This window comes from Hipposideros armiger, unplaced genomic scaffold, assembly GCF_001890085.2.
Source record: "Hipposideros armiger isolate ML-2016 unplaced genomic scaffold, ASM189008v1 scaffold_87, whole genome shotgun sequence".
Lineage (NCBI taxonomy): Eukaryota > Metazoa > Chordata > Mammalia > Chiroptera > Hipposideridae > Hipposideros > Hipposideros armiger.
In genome coordinates this window covers 3,367,721-3,380,373 of record NW_017731437.1, presented here as the reverse complement: position 1 = coordinate 3,380,373, position 12,653 = coordinate 3,367,721, and the positions used below count along the sequence as shown (strand labels likewise).

Here is a 12,653-nt window from a genome sequence, read left to right as displayed (position 1 = left end):
TCACACTAATTCTCCACTTATCAAACTCCTCTGGCGATGAGCAGGGGGGAGGCAGAGTGACTTCCCGCCGATAAATGACGTTTGTTCACCAAATCCAGAAGCCCAGTTCACATCTGATTTTCCCTTCTGTGATTGGGCAGCCCCTGCAGGTCTCCGCCCCTTCCCGGCTTCCCCCCAATCTTGTAGAGGAAGCAGCAGTGAGGGGATGGGATCCCTGATGAGAGGAACTCCGGTCACCTGGAGGTGAGCAGTCCCTTTCCCAAGAGGAGGGGTGTCCTGGCCCCCCATCTCACGTGCTGATTCCCTTTTCCTTTTTCCAAGAAGATGCTCTCTGGCTTAGAGGAAAAGGGTTTCCTTTTTAAGGTTTGGGGTTTATTTGGTTACCTCTGAGGCCCACAGCCAGGGGTGGAGATGGGGTCTTCCAGTGATAAACAAGTGCTTCCTATCCCTACATAAGAGCGAGGTCTGGCTTGGGACAAAACAGTGAAGGAACGGAAGGCCAAGATATCCCCCCCACCCGCATCCTAGAACATCTCCATTCTCTCCTGGGGCAACAAACTGCACCTTGGCCAGGAAAGTCTCACCTGGAACAGAGAGCAGACACAGTGGAAGATTCTGCCCAGGCCCTACAGACAGGGGGACCACGTGGGCTGCAGGCGTCGGGCCTCCGGGGGCACCTGGCCAGCCTAGCCTCCACAGCTCCAATTCCGTCCCCAGTGCAAACAAAGATTTCCTTGACTAGAGCACTGTCCTTAGATCACCTCCCAGCTGTAGGGCCTCGGGCGGCAGTCTTGCGGCTGCTTTGAGAACCGTGTGAGAGAGAAGAGCCAGTGACAGCTTGTGCTGCTGCTCCTGAGCCCGCTCTACAGGTGGCCTGGCCCACAGCCCACTTCCCCACAGCTGGGACACCCTCAGGGACTGACCACTCCCCAGACAGAGGGAGGATAGGACCTGGGAATTCCACGGCCTGGGTCCCACCAGCCCTTTCACAAGCGGTACGAATGTCCTTGCTTGTCTGGGGCCTGGACATGACCTCAGCATCTGACAGGCATCTCCAGAGGAAGCCTGGTGAGAGATAAAACTTTGTCCCGTGCCTACTGGCTTCTAGGTCAAGAACATCATTTAGCTCAGCGTCCAACAGTCCTGCTGCCCGGTGCAGCCAGGCTGCTCTAGCTGAGATCGCTGAGATGCTGTGAGATGCCCACAGCACTCAGGCCGTTGCGCCCTCTACAGAGGCTCGTGTGTCCACTTTAGAGGGCCTGCCGGTGATGGCCAGCTCTTCCTCCAGCCCTGCGCCGGCCACCCTGTTCCCCGTGTTTACCCTTCCCGGTCTCCCCCTTAGAGACGGCTGTTTTCCAGGCTATGGCCTGGGCTCTCAGCTCCTCTCACCCCAAACACCTTTTCTGCCTGTCACCTGATACACGTCACCTGATACACGATGGTTTCAGCTAACAGCTCCCCAATCTTCATCCCCACCCCGGCCTGGTTGCTCTCCAAAGCAGTAGCCACTAGCCCATGGGTCTAGTTAAGTTACTTAGCATTAAACAAAAGGAACAACTCAGCTCTTAGGCACACGAGCACATTTTAAGCGGCCGCCCTCTTGGACAGCACAGCTGGGACAGCGTTCCTTTCCCTGCAGTAAGTTCTATCGGGCAGCACTGAGCTACAGCGAGGTAGTCAACCATCTGAACACCTCCTTTCTGCTCTGTCCGAAGACCCCTGAGCCCCAGTTAACTCGTTTTCTTCTCCCCCCAGACCCCACCATACACAGTCCTCCTGCAGCTTCCGGCTCAGTGTGAGTCAGTGCCCTTCACACAGGGCCCAGACCGGAAACCGGTGAGCCATCCGGACCCCACCGCTCATGCCCGTCACCTCTAACGTGTCACCAGCCCTCCCCCAGGTCTCTTCTCCTGCCCACCCCCTCGGCCTCTGTCACTACTTCTTTCTCAGCTTCTTGTTGGTCTCCCGCCTCCCATCCAAACTGCTCACCAGAGGCAGCTTTCAGAACTGCAGATCTGAGCTCCACCCTTGGCTTAGGGTTCCCATGGAAACGAAGGAGACATGGAAACCCCGAAACCCTGAGCATCTCCATCCGGCTCCGGCGTCACCTCTGACCCTGTCGTCCCCACCCCTGCACATGTGTCCTTCACTCCAGCCACCTGGAGCCTCTCGAAGTCCCCAACACAAGTCAGTCACACAGTCTCGTGCTCTCTTTCTCCTGCCACCTCCTTCGTTGATGTGTCCTTCAGAGCCCAGCTTGACGCCACCTCCTCCAGGAAGCTTCCGCCCAGACGGTCTGTGCGGTCTGTGACAGTCACTTGCTCCTCAGGAGCTCCTCGAAAACACGAGCTGGGTCTCATTTCTCACATGTGTCCAGCGCCTGGCACCTGACTTTCAGTATCACTTGACCTCCCCACTCACTGCTCAGCCATTCGCAAGGAGCGGAACCATTATCCAAAGAGGACTCGGGGATCCCACGCTTTTTACAACAGCCTCAGCCAGTGTGTTCCAATCTCCCTAGTCAGGGATGGCCTGGTTTGGGGGATGGGGCGGAGTGACCCAGGGCACACTATTAAGTGTCATCAGAACACAGAAACCTGGTGCAGCCTATCTAACCAGCTTTTCCTCAAACGCTCCTCTCATTTGCACTCAGAAAAATCTGCTGCTTCAGAAAGGGTTCCAACCCACTGCCCGCATTAGCCAAGGTTACAAACCACCTAAATATCCTGCCAAAACAGTCTAGTTAAATAAATAATGGTGCATCCCCACGATGGAAAACAAGAACCAAGGCGGAGAATCAGGGTGGCAAACTCAGTGGGTTGGTGCAACGTACCCGGGAGGGTGGGGCTAGCAGAGAACCAGGAAACGCATTTAAATAAGTAAATAATGCTGGGGGGAGGGGCAACTCTGCCAGCAGCACCCTTTAGTGACCTCTGTGCACAGAGGAGTCCTTACTGACATGGAGAGCCGGTCATGAATGGTGATGCGTGACAATGCAGGTTGCAAACACACATGTGTAAATACACGTACACACACACGCGCCCACGGAGCCCTGGAGGCCACCCACCTGGCGGCTCACAGCAGTTATCTATCTGTAGGTGATGAAAACATGATGTTTGCCATTTTCTCATTTGGGCTTCTCTGGGTTTTGGCCTTATAACAGTCACATATTTTTCCCCATTAAGTACACATTATTTTCCACTTAGAAAAAAAATGACAACTAAGCCCCGCCCTGGGCCTAAGGGAGCATTTTACTTATTCCAGGGAACTTGCCTCTACGCACAGAGGAGCAGGACGGAGGAGGGGCCGTGGGGACGCTGCTGGGGCAAACTGGAGGCTCAAGTGGGACGGTTCGGAATCTAAAGGGACCCAGTGCTGCCGTCCACGCTCTTTCCCGCGTGTTCCTTGAGTGTCTCCCACGAACCGGGCAGGGCTGGGTTCTAGACACACCATAAGCGGGAAGGATGGCAGCAGCCCCGGCGTTACTGTGGACCGGGCAAGGCCGGGAGGGGCGCCTACGCTGGGCTGGAGTCAGGCCAGCTCGCGTTTTCTACAATGGAAGCAGGGGCGCTGCTCTGTCTTCAACACACCACTTCCTGGTGGCGCTTGCTTCGGGAGGAAGCCGCCTGCAGCCATGAAACCAAGGCCATGGAGCCAAATCCTTGAGCCCAACTGCAGGCACGCCGCACAAAAGACCCAGGCGCAGCGCCCGCCACCATTTAGCAGAGGTTTCCTCTAACAAGGGCCGGACTCTGGGCACGGAGCTTTAGGGCTTTACGTAAATACGTAACACGTAAAACGTACGTACACTATTGAATGTGATTCCTACAATGCACTTCAATTTCTCAGATGAGCAAGCGAGCTCAGAGTGAGGGAGCCCTGCGCCCTGCGCCCCACAGTGGGGAGGGGCTGGAGCTCAGGTGAGACCCAGGGGTGCCTGACAGCAAGGTGCGTTCCACTTCCCCTCAAGGGGTTCCAGAAAGATAGTAGATAGGACAGGCTCACCGCTCCAGCAGGCGCTCCCAGCCACTGGGCGCCCACGCTTAGCCGCCTTGGCTATACCTGCAACAGCAGCTGCGGTGATGGGCTCTGAGGAACTTACCACCAGCTGGGTAAGTTCATTCATTCATTCATTCATTCATTCATTCAACAGATTACTGAGTGCCTGCCTGCTCTCTGCCAGGCACAGCACTGATAGCCGTCTTCATTGAAGCAGGGTGCTAAGATCCCCCCAGGGATGCCAGCCTCCAGCATCTTCAAACCCACCACTAGAGTTTAATTCCTTTGGATTTGGCACAGCATCACTAGAACCCTCCCCCCCACCCCATACCTCAAAATGTAAGGGGCCTGGGCAGTGTGGCGTTGAATGTGCGTTTTTTAGGGCACCACTTTTGCAGGGGAGAAATCGGCATTGGTGCGCTTGTGAGAAGGAGGGGAAAAGCCACCTCCAGCAAGGATAGCGAAGGGATCACCCCACCCCCAACGCCCTCTGGTGGGTAGAATCCCGTTGGAACACCACCTGGGGTCTCCTTGGGTGGACCCCCTGGTAGGGGTACCTGCAGAGAGAGAACTGGAAGCAGGAGGAAACAGGAGAGGAGAACGGGCAGAAAGGGGGAGGGCGGGCGTGGGACTCTGGCCTCTCCCCAGCTGCCTGGCCTGGCTCTGCCCGCTCTGCTGGTGCCACTCTGAGTCTCCGCAGTCTGGGACCTACACTGGTTTTAAGTACCATGGGTCTTGCTCTCACAGCTCCACCTTCATGGGGGAGGGGAGTCCTGTATGCCAGAAGATCCAAGACCCCCATGGCCACCCCGAAACCCACCCAGATCCACCCATCTCTCACCAGAACCCACTTGAGATGCTTCACAAAGACAAAGGGCCCTAGCGTTTCCAAGCACACCCCCGTCCCCAACTCTGAAGACCAGCCCCAGAAACCCACAGAGCAGAGGTGCCGGGCCCAGCCCAGCCCCACTTCTGGCCTGCACCTGCCTGCAAACCCACCAGGGCTGGCAGCTTCCCCAGGTGAGGTCTGTTCTTTCCCTGATCCCCAGGGCAGAGGGCGGCTGGTAACCAGGTGTGCCCACTTGGGGCGAGGGTGTAACCCAAAGCGAAAGGTCTGGGGCATTCCACCAAGTGTGGCTTTACCAGTGGCAGCGTCATTGGACCCAGCACAAGGCTCCAAGAACTTGAATTCCCCATGCCCTCTCCTTCCCCACTGCCCGCCCGCCTGTCTGCCTGTCTGCCTGTCTTCCCATCCTTCCTGCCCACAGTGTCTTGCTCTGCTCTGTCTCGTTTCAAGGAAAATTCCTGCAGGAGCCAAGGAGATGCTTAGACACCGAGGCCCAGCCTGGCCCACAGCCGTCCCAACAGCCGTCCTGGACAGGGCAGGATGCCCCAGTAGGACTGTGCCAGTCCCAGCTGGAGAAGGGGTTGACTCCAGGCCCTCCAGGACAGAACAGGGACACCCCTGGTGGGCAGTGGGGGAGTGGGGGTTCTCCAGCACTTCTGTCCACAGGCATCCTGCTTTGAGCCCAGTTCTGGAAAGTGAGTGTGGGCAAGGATGAGTGGCTTAGCGGGATGCCGGGAGCCACACATCTCCCATTTCACAGGCATCTCTCAGGTGCAAACTTGATGGGACCCAGAGATAGAGATTTCCCCCAAAGGGCACAAGAGCCCCCACTCCTGCTCACACCACCGAGGCTGTCCCTGAGAGGCAGGAAGGTAAGGGTCAGAGGACACAGGCTGCACCCGCAGAAGTTTCGCTGTGGGGCCTCAGAAGGAAGGAAAGAGCCAGCGTGCCCCACTTCGCAGGTCTGTGGTTCCGTGCAGAACTGGCCCTGCCAGGCCAAGGACCCCAACACAGACCCCTGGGCCGGGCCCCGAGAATTAAATCCCGGGCCTCATGGGACTGGCTCTGTGGGTTGCCCGAGAGAGCGTGGAAGGAAGCACCTTGTGGGTCTTTTGCAAATTGTTCTCTAAGTGGGCAGAGGACCCCTCACCCCATGCAAGGGGTCAGGAAGGTGCCTCGTCTCATTTGATTTTAAGAGAAGGCAGACTTCAGCAGGGAAAAACAGGGAAAAAATAATAACCCTCAGCTCACGCGATAGTTACGCCACCAAGATGAAGCGTGCTGGAAGGCCATCACCCCCACTTAACTATCTCTGGGCTCTCAGGGTCGGGAGCTGAGGCTGCTTCCAAAACGAGATGTGTGTCTCTCTCCAGTGGACTGGCAGGCAGAGCTGTCTCAGGCAGTCAGCAGAGCTGGGCACCCGGACCCTTTCTGTGCTTCCTTTCTTTGGCAAGTTGTCACTCCCATCCGTCCCCTAGCTCCAGGAACCTCAGCCACCCCCAGCTCTAGGAACAGGGACCCACACAAGGGACCAGCCCCTGAAGACAAAAGTGCAGTGGTGAGCACATGTCCAGGGCGGACGCTCAGCAGCAACACTGTATCTACGAAATTCTTTTCATCTTTGTTTTGATGGGTGAAGTTCAATGCCAGAATATTTGGTTTATGAGTCATGCTAATTACAGCTGGGGGCGGGGGGGGGGCGGTTGAAGGAGGGCAAGAGGCACCAGGAAGAACAACAGAAAGAAGCATGTTCCAAAAAAAATTATGCTGTGCTGGTTGTCCTGAATAGTGAGGTGATGTCCCAGGAACAAGGAGCCCGTGCCTTCCCTGGGACCAGGTCAGCTTTCTCGGCTCCCACCTATGAGGTGCCACTCGCTGGCTGGTGGCCCTGGCCCCAGACAGGTAGTGGCACCCTCTGGTGCACAGGGGCCCACCCAAGACCTCCTGTGCCAGGGTTCTCTGTCTCCCCGAAGTGCTGTTTACCAGGAGCACCTTCCTTGGCATCACAAGAGACTCAAGACGAGCAAAGGAGGAGAGAGAGCACGCGAGGAGACGGCGAGGGTCCCCGGCAAGCAGAAATGGGCTGTCCTTCCTGCTCCGGGGCACAGTCTCTGTGGGCAGCTGGGAAGTGGCAATGTGGGAACTCAAGAAGCTTGGGGTTCCAGCCAAGGCTTGGAGAGCTGTGCATCCTCGAGCAAGCCACATCCCTTCTCTGTGCACCGAGATGCAGGTTTGAGTCCCAGGTCTTCCAGCGACTGCCTCTGGGCAACGCATGAGCCTCTCTGAGCGTTTCAAGGCTGGAAGTGCCATTGGTAGAACTGTTGAGAATTAATGTTTGCTCGGGACCCGACGTGCGGGTAACACACACACATACACATCCATGGCTAAGCTCCACTCAGTTCTCAGGCCAAGAGAGGGAGTAGGGAAGGGAGGTGAGAGGGGGCCACTCAACCCTATGCCCCCATCGCCCCATCACCTGTGTTTTCTCCCCGCTCTCTCAGTCAGCAGGGACATTGAGCAGGCCTCCGGAAGAACGAACTTCCTGGCCACAGCAGGCCTCTCCCTGTAGCACACACAACAGTCAAGTGCATCTGCTTGTGACCTTGCACATAGGACTGGCTGTGAGCTTTCCTGCACTATAAAAAGCAAAGGCCCACAGCCTCTGAGGACCTCACATCCTCCCCCAGGGACCTGGGACGTAGCTAGGGACATAGTTAGCGGTTGAGAAAACGCAGCTTCTCAGACTCTCGTCATTTTCAAAGCTCAGAAGGAGGACACTCCAAGTGTGCCCAACAGCCTCCGTTCTCAAGCACCAAGTGAGACAGAAACAGGTCCCTGCCAGCCGGTCAGGAAGACCCAGGAGCTGCAGGTTGATTGGCATGGCGGGGCCCAGGCGAGCACGGGGTGGGTGCCCAGGGCAGGTGGGGCGCACACCTGCACCCATGGAGATGCACCCTGGAAGGGCTGGGGGGTCGACACAGAGAGGTGTGGCCAGCTCAGGGATTCAGCCCCAGACCAGGGGCCACACTCAGCAGTGTGGGCCGCCCGGGAAGGTCCCCAGGGACGGGACTTTCTTCTTCCCTATCCAGACCAGATCCCCTCCAGGAACCCCAAAACCATTAGATGCCGGGGCCCAAGTCAGCATTTCCTTTTCTGTATGTGGTCCAAGTTGGTCGAAGGCAGGGCTGGACAAACCTGGCTCTCAGGTGGTCCAGGCGGTATTGGGGTGGGGGCTCCCCAGAGGTTCAGAGGGGACTCGGGTACCATTTCTTTTCCTCTCACGCCCTCAGAAAAGCACCAGAGAAGAGTCAGGCAAGATAAGCACCCCACAAAACACAGGGGAGGCGGGAGATCCGATTGTTCCTGACAGCATCCCCTGCCACAGAGCCCCTGCTCCCAAGTCACAGGGGGAGCCCGAGGCTGGCCCTGCACGGCACCTCCGCTACTGACGGGAGCAGCAAAAAGGGGCACGGGGACCTCCCTGCTACTCCAGCTCTTTCTGCCTCTTTGCCACAACCGCCACCCGGGCCCCTCCCACCCGGCTCCTCGCCCGCCCCGCAGCTAAGGTATCTGCTCTACTCTGCTCTGGCGACCAGGCTGGAGCCCCAAAAGGAGCCAAGGCAGCGCCGAGTCCCCGCCCGGCCACCTACCTCCAGCCGGCGTCCTCCCCGCGGCCTCTGGGCTCTCCCAGCGCCGCCTCTTAGAGCATCTCCCTGCGACGGAGCCTCCTCCGGGCCAGGTCGGGGGAAGAACAGACTTGTCGAAGGAGAAGAAGGAAAAAGTCCTCCGGGAAGAGGGCGCAGAAAAGGGGAGGCTGGTGCAGGCAGCAGCCCGTCCCTTCCCGGCACCTTGACCTCCTCGGCTCCAAGGTCTCTCTGGCCAGAAGCGGAAACGCGGTTTCTCGAAAGTAAAGGAAGAGCCGAAGAAAGCGGGACAGAGGCGTAAAGAGCAAACCCCAGCCAGATGTGAGCTGCCTGGAGCTTCCAAGGCTCCCAGCGCATTTTATCCAAACAGCGGCCGCGGAGGATTAACTGTATGCGTGCCCAGCGGGCGGGCGGGGAAGGCCACCCTGGGAAGCCAGCCCAGGCTGGGACTGCAGTGGCCACTCCAAGGGTCTGGAAGTCTGCCCAGATGTGAGGGCAGCCGGGAGCCCAGGGCAAGGAGGCTTGGACACCCCAAGTTGCTTGGAGGCAGGGGGATGGGATTTCCAGGAGCTCCGGGGTTACCTGTAACCTACTGCCGGGATCAAGTCCCCAGACGGTGGCAGACCTGAGACACATCTTCAGTCAGGGCCTCCACCTGGGGTCCAGGGACCTTGGCCCGGTTTGGGGAAATCTGTGAACCCCCAAAACAGAATGCAAAATTGCACGTGTGCACGTGTGTACATTTTTGGACAGCAATGGTGTGTCACTTTGATCAGATTCTTAGGCAGCTTTGTGATCCAAAGGTTGGGAACCCCCAGCTGGGAGCAGCAGATTTTCCAGAGGGCAGTGAGAGTCGAGGGCGGGGCCGGGGGGACTGTGGCATTTCTCAGTCTCATTCCTGGATATGAAACTCGAATATTTTCTCCATTTTATACAAAAGTTCTTTCTAAACAAGTGCGTTGGCCCCTCCTCACAGCCTGGTAGCTGCCCCAGGTTTCCCAGAAGCTGCCCCAGGTCAGGCTGGTCTCCATCCCCAAAATCTGAGCCAGACTGGCTTGTTCTGGAATCTTACCACATCATGAGAAGAGGAAGGACCTGGCCAGACAAGCAGAACTCTGCTATGATAATAACAGCTTTCTTTCTTTTTTGTTCTTTCTGAACCCTCACTCCCACGTCCTCGCCAATCTACTTGGATGTCATACCCGCCCTTGTTCAGTCATCCCTCCTCCCAGGGCCCCTCTCTCTGGCTTCACTTGGACAGAGGCCATAGAGACTGGGGTGCTGGTTTGGGGTGCTCAGGGCAAAGCAAAGCGCCTGCACCTCACTGCCCCTTGCCATGGAACTTCCTAAAGGCTAAGGAATCAAAGGGGAGAAGGGGGTGTGCCCACCTGACAGCCACCAGGCACACCTGCCTGCTAGGGCAGCTAAGGACGTGGAGATGGAAGAAGACAGAGGTTCTTGGCAGTGGAGCCAGTGAGTGCCCAGCAGCCACTCCACAGAGACCTGGCCTCCAGCAACCCACTGTGGGAGCAAAGGGTAAACATGCTTCCGGTTCTGAGCGGCCCAAGAGGAGTTCATGGACACTCGGGCAAGACTCAGAACACCCGTCCCCACCAGAGATGCTGTTTCCACTGGTGTTAGAAGGCTCGGCAGCTGCACGTGTCTGAGGCTTGGCCACACTTACATCCGTGGTTGATTATCGACACAGGAAAACCCCGAGATAAGCTCGTCGGCTCTGTTACCATCAACAAGACCCAGGCCCAGCACAGGGACTGACTGTCCCTTGGTACTCTGTCCTCAAATAGCCTTTGCAGCAAGGAGACCGGGGGACACCACAGGAAGCGAAGCAGAAGGGACTCCATCTCCGTGTAGCCCCTGGGAGACCTTCCTCCCGGACGTGTGAGGGTCTGCGTGTTTTTCAGAACTCTAGTGAACCGGGAACCCCTGGATGCAATGGCAAAGCTCCCCATTGCCCTACCCAGGGCCTCACCCGGACCAGACCTCAGCGCACACGAAGCTGAAGCGGCATGAAAGAGAAACAGATGCCGAGATGGACGACTTGCCCCCTGCCTTCACCCCATCCAAGATGGTTTTGGCACTGAAGAACTAAAAGACAGTTACCTCTAAGATAATTCGAAGACGTGGACTGGGGGTCCACGATAGAGCTCTAGAAATACGGCTACATAACGGGCATCTCCTCCAGCTGCATTTGGCCCATTCTAATGGAAGGCTGGGAGTCCTCAGCTTGGGGGTGCTGCCCCAGCTCTCGGGGCCTTATAGTTCCCTTATCTGTAAAGCAGAGACAGGTCCATGGGTCTCTGATATGGAAGCTGTGAGGCCAGATGTGCTCAGAATAAGATGCAAATAAAACACAGAGGCTCCACCCCAGTGGTTTTGGGGGCAGCACCCCTTCATTGGATACTAGCGTTTTCGGCCGTGGGATAAAGGAAGGCCATTCAGAGCCTCACAGTTCGAGTCCCATTGTTCTGTCAAATTCGTTAGTGCCAAATTTAGGGGGAAACTAAGTTGTCAGACGGTTACGAAACTATAATTTCTCACACAGTCGATGAAGGGTTGATGGAGCAGGTACAAAGTGCTGGAATGGTCCCTATAACTATCGTTATTGTACGTATAGTCTTCTTCCCTCCCTCCTCCTGGTTTGAGCCCCCACAACTCCCAAGAGATTAGAAAAGGGATTACTCATTTTCCTTGAGGCAGAAACTGGGGGAGGGGGTGGCGTTAAACGTGGCAACAAGAGCTGGGGTTTCCCGAGATCCCCGTGTGGAACAGAAGGCTCAGAGGCGTGGGAAGCTCGGGAGCCCAGGAACGGAGGTCCGAGCGCATGGTGGGCAGCAGCTTAAGGCCCACAGCTCAAGCCAACAGGCAGATGGGCGACAACCCACAAGGCCAGGCTCCGGAGAAATGCAAGTCCACCTTCAACAAAGGAAAGAAAAGATCAAACCACAGAGCTGGCCAGGGCCCTAAGGCCCTTTGTCATCGGCTTCATTTACTGGTTTAAAATTTTGAGGAGGAAAGACGGGAAATCTGGCAAACCAGGGGAAGTCTTGCAGACAGCCTGATTCTCTTCCATGGCCAGCCATAGCGCCCCCAACCAACCAAGACAGAACCTTCTCGGTTCAGCAAGTGTCTTCCTGTTGGACAGAGTCCTGATCAGAACTGGGACAGGAGTCATGGCAAAACAAAGCAAAACAAACCCCTCGCATTAACAAATCAGAATCCAAAGCCAGATGCAGTATCTGGGGGAGATTTCATCAGCCTTGTGATCGGTCAGAGGCCAGGGCCAACCAGAATGATGAGGCCCCCCTCACCTCCGCCCCACAAGGTCGCTCTCGTGGGCTCCCAGATGGGCCACGCCCATCCTGGAATTCCCTGGGAGCACATACCTACACAAAGGATGTCTGGGCCAAGGCCAAGATTCAAAGGCTTCCTGAATATCCCCAAGTGGCTCCATCTTCTCAGACAAGGGCAGCTCATGGGATGTAAAGCCCAGAGACCCACGGGAGAACATTCTCTCGGATGGACGCCCAGGAGGCAGGACACGCTGTAACCTCCTGTGTGCCGATTCCTTGCTCTTGGGCATGTCATCGCTGCTTACCATGTCTGTTTTCTCGTCGTTGCAGCAAACTATGTGACCTTGGTCGAAGTCTGCGGGACCCTTGATTCCAGAAGAGCACAGCCTGTCATTAGCAGCACTGATTTTTTCCCACTGCGGCCCTAACATTCTGCCTCTCCCAGCTATTTTGGGCCGGGCTGCCCACTTGTCCCACAATGGCCGAGACTGACACTGCAGACTTTTGAATTCCATTCCGAAGGGTAGCCACAGGCAGGCTCAGATGGCAGGGTCTCACTGCCAAGGGGTGGGGGTGGGAGAGCCTCCATGGAGATTCGGGAAAGGAGCTGAGATGGAAACTTGGCAGCGAGATCCAGCCTCCCTGGCCGCTGGCCCACGTTCGCTGCTCCTAGGTGGTGGTGCCCGTGGTCTAGAAGGCTCGGGGCAGGTGGGAATCAGGACTGGCAGCTGCCAGGACAGAACAAGCTGGTCTGCTGCTTTATGCTCCTCACACCTGGAGAAGACCCCTGTCTAAGGAGAATAAGCCTTTCGTGGACGTCCCCTCTGCACTCTTGATGCAGACGGGCAGTCA

General features: G+C 56.9%; 2 protein-coding genes across 9 annotated transcripts in view; both read right to left on the bottom strand.

Annotated features, from left to right (window-relative positions):
• C1QTNF1 (C1q and TNF related 1) overlaps positions 1-12,653 on the bottom strand; it is a 36,770-nt gene that overhangs the window by 10,535 nt on the left and 13,582 nt on the right. Inside the window, exon 1 of one of the 6 annotated variants that reach the window (XM_019644382.1) lies at positions 8,497-11,865. The exons of 3 other annotated variants lie outside the window; for them this stretch is intronic. In XM_019644382.1, coding sequence (XP_019499927.1) covers positions 8,497-9,126 — 630 coding nt within the window. In that variant the 5' untranslated portion in view covers positions 9,127-11,865. Of the gene's footprint in view, positions 1-8,496; positions 11,866-12,653 lie in introns of those variants that run through there. 2 more of the 6 variants (XM_019644385.1, XM_019644383.1) reach the window with 2 other exon arrangements.
• Positions 6,162-8,406, bottom strand: LOC109383718 (uncharacterized). Of its 3 annotated transcripts, none has more exons than XR_002124280.1 (2): positions 7,323-8,406; positions 6,162-7,143 (listed from the first exon to the last, which is right to left on the bottom strand). XR_002124280.1 is itself a non-coding variant. In XM_019644388.1 (2 exons), exon 2 carries the CDS (start codon positions 7,154-7,156, stop codon positions 6,242-6,244), a length of 915 nt encoding a protein of 304 aa, XP_019499933.1. In that variant the 5' UTR covers positions 7,157-7,164; positions 7,323-8,406; the 3' UTR covers positions 6,162-6,241. The 3 variants fall into 3 exon arrangements, 2 of the variants coding, with proteins under 2 accessions (XP_019499933.1, XP_019499934.1); XM_019644388.1 differs by having other exon boundaries at positions 6,162-7,164; XM_019644389.1 differs by having other exon boundaries at positions 6,162-7,409; positions 8,042-8,406.

What these genes read in the sequence shown, in the direction of transcription:
- LOC109383718 (XM_019644388.1), bottom strand. Translation starts at nt 7,156, where the DNA reads ATGGCACTTCCAGCCTTGAAACGCTCAGAGAGGCTCATGCGTTGCCCA.